The sequence below is a fragment of the Otolemur garnettii genome, unplaced genomic scaffold (genome assembly GCF_000181295.1).
Source record: "Otolemur garnettii isolate 467f Iridium unplaced genomic scaffold, OtoGar3 scaffold00106, whole genome shotgun sequence".
NCBI lineage: Eukaryota > Metazoa > Chordata > Mammalia > Primates > Galagidae > Otolemur > Otolemur garnettii.
Genome location: NW_003852501.1, coordinates 1610223 through 1616405, shown reverse-complemented (window position 1 = coordinate 1616405; position 6183 = coordinate 1610223). Strand labels below are relative to the sequence as shown.

Sequence of the window (6183 nt, the reverse complement as noted above, 5' to 3'; positions counted from 1 at the left end):
TTCTCATACCTTGGACATTCTTTGCTGTGGATAACATTTCAAGGTGTCAGCTTCTGTGATTCACTCAGGAGCCAAACTGGTCATATCAGCCCAACTCAGCATTCCCCCAACTGCATTTCCAGTCTCTGAGACCTGCTCTTTTTAGGTCAATAGACCTGTTAGAAGTGAGTGTGGAATTGGCTGGGCTGATATCTTCCTTCCTTCCTTCCCTGCCAATCTTTCTGATGACAGAGACTTTTCTGTAACTGGGGCAGAAGAATCCCATAAGGATGGACAGCAACCCTGATAACTTACCAGGGTGTTATGAAATGTAAAATATTTATGTACTTACACAAAAATGGCTGTAGATGAAATTAAAATTTGCTATTCTATTAAAACTATAGTGGATTTTAAAAATTATTATATGAATTACTCACATTTTCATATTTTAAATGACATTTGAGACATTACAAAATTATTTTCGTTACAAGTGTGTAATTAAAGCTATTGTTTATTATTACAAAATGTTTTTACAATACTGTTCTTGGGAACAGGAAAATGCTTATCCTCATTTAGTACCATGTTTTGGAAACCATGTTGAGCATAATAGTAATATTTGGGTTTAATTTGTCCTATAGAATGTCTAAATATCTAAAGCCTAGTTTCTGTTCTTTTCAAATGTCTATTAGTTATAGTTTTACTTAAAAACAATTGGATGCTGAAGACAGAAGCAAACAAACTTTTGAAGTAGATGAAACTCATTTTTAACTAGAAAAATTTAGAGTCTGGTCTTTCCATCTGTCCTTTAACAACAGCAATCCCTCCCTCCTCCCGCCCCATTTGGTCTGCGCCATTAAATGGTACTGTGCCAATAAAATCCCCAGGCAGCCTCTTAAATCAGCATTCCTTCTGATGCCGGCTACCATTTACCACAGTAATGGAAAAGGCAAAGATGTCAAGCCAACCTGTCATTACAGGTAGTAGCTGGTGGCACATGTAGTCTGTATTTCTTAAATAACATTATACCTAAAATTTTGAAACATCCCACAATTAACGTGATAGAGAGCCTCTCGGTTGCACAGCAAATTATCTATAACCGAAAGGCCATATTTGAAATTAAATCACGGTGTCTAATTATACACCATTCAGATAATCACAATCTGAGCCTCTGAATTAGGAGAAACAAACAATCATATCCAAAACAGCTTTAGACCAAAGGAACTTATCTTATTTCAAAGTTTTCACTTAAAAAAAAGTATATAGAGTTTGAAGCACAGGTAACTTTGTCCATTGTTTGAGATTAAAACTTCCAAAGCAGGTAAAAGGACTAAGATTCTCTATGTTTACCTTTAATTTGGGGGAAAATTGGCAAAGGAAACTGTAAGAGGGACACCCAAACCTGTTTGGTATCCCTTTTAGAACCCAGCCTTTCTCTCTCGTCCCCAGAGAAAGAGGATATCCTTTGCTGATATCCTTCCTTTCAAATATGAAAGAACCTGACATCAGTGACCCCTATGGCATAGGGTCTCATTGGAACTAACTTTAGTAAAAATTAATACAGGTATAGAATCAGTCCTTTACTTTGAAGTTTTGGAGAGTAGACCTCTGCTGAGGTACCTGGAGTTTCACTGTGAGGCCTGCAGGGATTCAAATGGTTATGTTATGATCAGAACCTTTGTCTTGGGAAATGCTGGTGACTGAGCCTTGACAGCTAAGCATAGGAGGCCTCATCCTTTTCCTGCTGTCTATTTTTTATCTAACAGCTGTACAATGTGTTAAACTGGCTTTCTGGACTTTCCAGAACAATATCTAATTAGCAAATAACACAATTCAGTGACATTCAGCAGTATGCAAATTCCAGACACGGCAATCATGAACACCGTGAAAACAGTCTTCTCTGTGGGCCGGGAGACAAAGCAGTCCACTGTGTTGGGACAAGGCCAGGCATTACATTTCACCAGACGCTGCATGGAGAAGCCATCATACATGATGTAGAAGACGTACATGAAGACGGCTTCAAAGACGACTCGGAAGAAGATGCTGCTGGTGTAGGTCCACCACAGGGACCCTTCGATGCGGACCTTCTGGCTTTTGATCTCTTCGATGTCCTTAAATTCAGTCTTAATCTCCCCCTTGATGAACTTCCTTTTCTTCTCATGTCTCCGGTAGGCCACATGCATGGCCACCAGGAGCGCTGGTGTGGACACGAAGATCAGCTGCAGAGCCCACAGTCGGATGTGGGAGATGGGGAAGTAGTGGTCGTAGCATACGTTTTTGCAGCCAGGCTGGAGGGTGTTGCAGGTGAAATCAGCTTGCTCGTCTCCCCACACCTCCTTTGCGGCCACGACCAGGATCATAATGCGAAAAATGAAGAGGACAGTGAGCCAGATTTTCCCAATGCTGGTGGAGTGTTTATTGACACCTCCCAGGATAGTGTGCAGGGTGCTCCAATCCATCTTCTCCCCTGGGCACTTTGCACTGGAAAAGCAAGTGAACACAACACAGGAATCACTAGTCAGCACGAACCTGGGAGATCACTCCAGGTCTGGGTTTAGGTAAGCACTCTCAAATCTCTGCCTGAGCAAACACAACTCTTACGCAACCACACCAAAGGGCGAGGACAAAACTAGCTTAATTTGTCATAGGATTAAATGTATAGTTTCCAAACCATTCTGAACATGTTTTTATGTGTTCTTTAATCAAGGCTAGCTTGTTCATCTGAGTAATTCACCCAACCTTTTAACATATAATACAAACTTGTGAGCACTGAGCAAAATGCTTCTTTGCTTAAAAGCACCAATAAGTTCTGACCAGACCCATAGAATCCTCTGTGGTTCATCCTTGGGTTTTCCTGATGCCCAACAAATTACTCAGTGGTCAACATGGGGCTCTGCTTGTAGCCCCAAGTTCTGCCCTGTACACTGAGGCTGACACATGGGCCAGCCTTGCCTTAATGGCTGAGAGGCCAAGTAAAGGTGACTCTTGAGGTTAAAATGTAATTTACAGGAGCCTACCTAATCCAATGCTGTCACAAGTCTCACTGAAGAGTCACTTTCCTTAAAATATTTCAATTAATTTTCACAGACCTGGCATGTAGCAATGAAATGGTTGTAACCAAAGGTTAGGTTTACATTTGAGGTGTTCCAAGGTGCAAATTTCACAAAGGCTCTTGCTTTCTTTTTCTATATGAAAGGAGCAAGGTAGGAATGGTCTCTTCATGGAGAAAGGCTGCCGTGTGCATGGGCTTTCATGTAGGTTTTGGGTAGGAGCTGGTGGCCCTGCTGTCACACTGGGATAAACTGCTCAGTTAGGACTCAGAGATATCTGTTTTGAGTTGCAACTGTACATATTTATTGTGGGCTTGGTTTCAATTTAAGAATGTTTGTGAAGTAATGCATCGTGAAAAATGGCAGAAACTTCAACTCAGTGATTCCCAGTTATTGGCCCAACGAAGTGCTGACACTGCATTGCAGTTCAGCACTTGAGCTGGCTGGGGTCAGGTACTCCTTGCTGAAAGTGGATGATCATCACTGCAAGATGTGAACTGTCTCCACTGATTCATAGTTACACCCATCTGTCACAATCATTCCCTCTTCTAGATGAGATTCTATCCTCTCCACATCCGGGTGAATCATCTGTTTTCTACCCTAAGCTGGTAGTGAATCCTCTTTCTTCAAAGCATCCTCCTCTCCTCATTTTAGGCAAGTTGCATCCTGTTTCCTGATGGACTCCCAAAGCAAGCTTGGGATGAATATCTCTTATTACTTGAGGTTCTGCTATGGGGCACCAAGGTCAGGCTGAAACCACCCAATGCCAGAGGAGGTGGGAGAGACACAAGCATGAAAGCTACATCAGATTGAAATATACTCCTGACGCATTTAGCCATATTCACCTTGAAAAAGGGAAACATCATTGGACAAAACAGTGGTTTAGTCCAGGTTCAGCATGATCCATTTCAATCTGGCCTGTCAGGGGACCAGGATGTCTTGCCAGAAGTCCCACAGCTTAGATTTGTTCTGTCCCAATAGCAAAACCACTGAGAGCTATATTAAGATTTTTATAAAGCCATCTTGTGGAATTAGACACCCTAGGTCTTCACCAGCACTAAATGGAAAACAGGACACTTGCTGAAATCAGTGCTCCCTGGCTTAGGTCATTACACCTGGCCACAGGTATGCGGGTGGGGGTGGGGCTCACGCCTCTGCCTCTCCCACAGTGCCACAGACCCTCCAGCCTTCTCTAGGCAGTCACCAAGTTACAATCCTCCGACTTAGCTACAATCCGCACTTACGAACAGAGGCTATTACAGGTAGGTAAATACACCTGTTCCAACTCACGTACAAATTCAATTTAAGAACAAATCTATAGAACTTATTTTTTTGGTAACACGGAGACTGCCTGTATAGACAGTTACCATCAACTGAGAAAAATACAATTCCAAGTAAACTCTGTATCTGATGTTTTTAAAAGCTCGAGCGGCAGCTACCCATTTTAAAGGCCCTTTCAGGAGAGGACCAAATTTGACTCCTCAGTGGGACAGGAGTAAGAGGACCAGGCAAGCAGGATGACATTGTTCTCAGCATTCGCACCGTTCCTACCCCCAGGAACTCTCTGCTGGCCTTCCGACCCTGCCGGTCATACGCAGGTCCCCAGCTGGCCGGTGCCACCCCGCACTGTTTGGAGCACTGCCAGAGGCAGGCTGAGGAGCTGGTTCAGGCTGGGAAGGCGCCAGGTGAACCACCCGTTCCAAAAAAGGCAAAAGGAGATCTTTACCCGCTAACTTCTCTACCCTTAGGCGGCCGGTGGTCGACTAGCTCCCCCATCTCCTCCTGGGGGTCCATAAGCGCGACTGGCTTAGCACAGTAGTTTCCGAAAGGGACTCAAAGGGCGAATGGGGACAGGCTGTCCCACACATCCCAAGACAGTCCCAGGTAAATGGCCACAGTGTCTGGCTCTCAAAAAGCCAGACCACAAGCATGGTTTGCGGTCTCCGTCCAGTGCCCCCCTCCAGTGCAGGCAGACGAAAAGGCTGATGCAACCGTCCTGAAGGACACGTTTCTCAGCCGCACAAGGGTCCTGCGAGCTTCCCCTCCAGCTGGAAGACACTGCCTGAGACAGCGCTCTTCCAGAGTTGACAAAGAAAAGCCTGGGCTGGGAGGAGCTGCGTTCCCCAGGAGCTCCGGGCACTCGGCGCCCGCCCTCCGCAAGCGCCTTCTCTGCGGCAGTGGCGCGGGAGGCAAAGGTCGGTCTCCTCCAGTGGAGGCTTCCGGCTTAACCACGAGACTGTGTTTTCACTCTGAGCGAACTTTTCGGTCACTTGGACTGTGTGGAGCCTGCAGATGAGTAGCCAGGCTGCTGTGCGGGACGTCCCCCGAAGGCCTTTTGCTTATGGCTACACAATCGCGCCGCGGCCGCCCTCGTCCCGCTTCCTTTTCCCCCAGCGCGGCGCGCGGACTGGGTCCAGCTCCCGGCTGTGCCACCGCGTCCCTGTCCCCAGTGCGCTGCTGCGAATCCCGCCCGAGCGGCCCGATTGCAATTCCCGAGTTCGCTCTGGCCACCTGCTCCCGCCCCAGGGACAGCGTGGGACCTCGGTGCGCCTGCGTCTAGCCTCTGAGAACGCCCTGCAGACCAGGTTCGCCAGGGACCACCGGCCGGGCACCCTCACCGGCTCCTATGGCCTCCAGCTGTCTGGGTCCCTTCCCACGCCAACTCTCCTAGTCTTGGCTGTCCCGGGGCTCTGGGCGCTGGGCGCGGCCGGGTGGACTCACCTGTGTTAGGACCAAGGAGCGGCGGAGCGGGCGGCGATGTAGCTGCGCGGTAGTGGCCGGGCCTGGGCCGGGCGGCCTCAGCTCTCGCTGCGGGCCGAGGCGCCGCCGACTGGCTAGAAGTCGGGAGAGCTGAGCGTGCCGAGCGCTGCGGGTTCTTGACACCTGTCTCCGGTGGCTGCGCCTTTTAACCGCGCGCCACACCCCGCCTCTTCCCGGGAGCTACTCGGACAGTTACGGAGGGGGCGGCTCCCAGTGGCCCCGCCACCCCCAGCGCTGCGGGCGGGGCTCTCCCAGCCTTCCAGGTTCTCAGAACTTCCCCGGCCTTGGGAACCTGGAGCGACACCAGCCCCCCGCCAAGGCCTCTGAGACCCCCAACGCCCCAGACCCCCTCGAGTCCCTCGGTGGTCCTGGGCGAGCTGGGAGAGGCAGAGCGTCT

The 6183-nt window shown here is 48.5% G+C and overlaps 1 protein-coding gene across 1 annotated transcript; it reads right to left on the bottom strand.

The window, feature by feature from the left end:
• Positions 1-498: 498 nt before the first annotated feature.
• GJB2 (gap junction protein beta 2) lies at positions 499-5919 on the bottom strand. Its single transcript, XM_003796686.3, has 2 exons — positions 5748-5919; positions 499-2457 (listed from the first exon to the last, which is right to left on the bottom strand). The coding sequence occupies exon 2, from the start codon at positions 2433-2435 to the stop codon at positions 1755-1757; it is 681 nt and encodes a 226-aa protein (XP_003796734.1). The 5' UTR covers positions 2436-2457; positions 5748-5919; the 3' UTR covers positions 499-1754.
• Between the last annotated feature and the right edge of the window lie 264 nt (positions 5920-6183).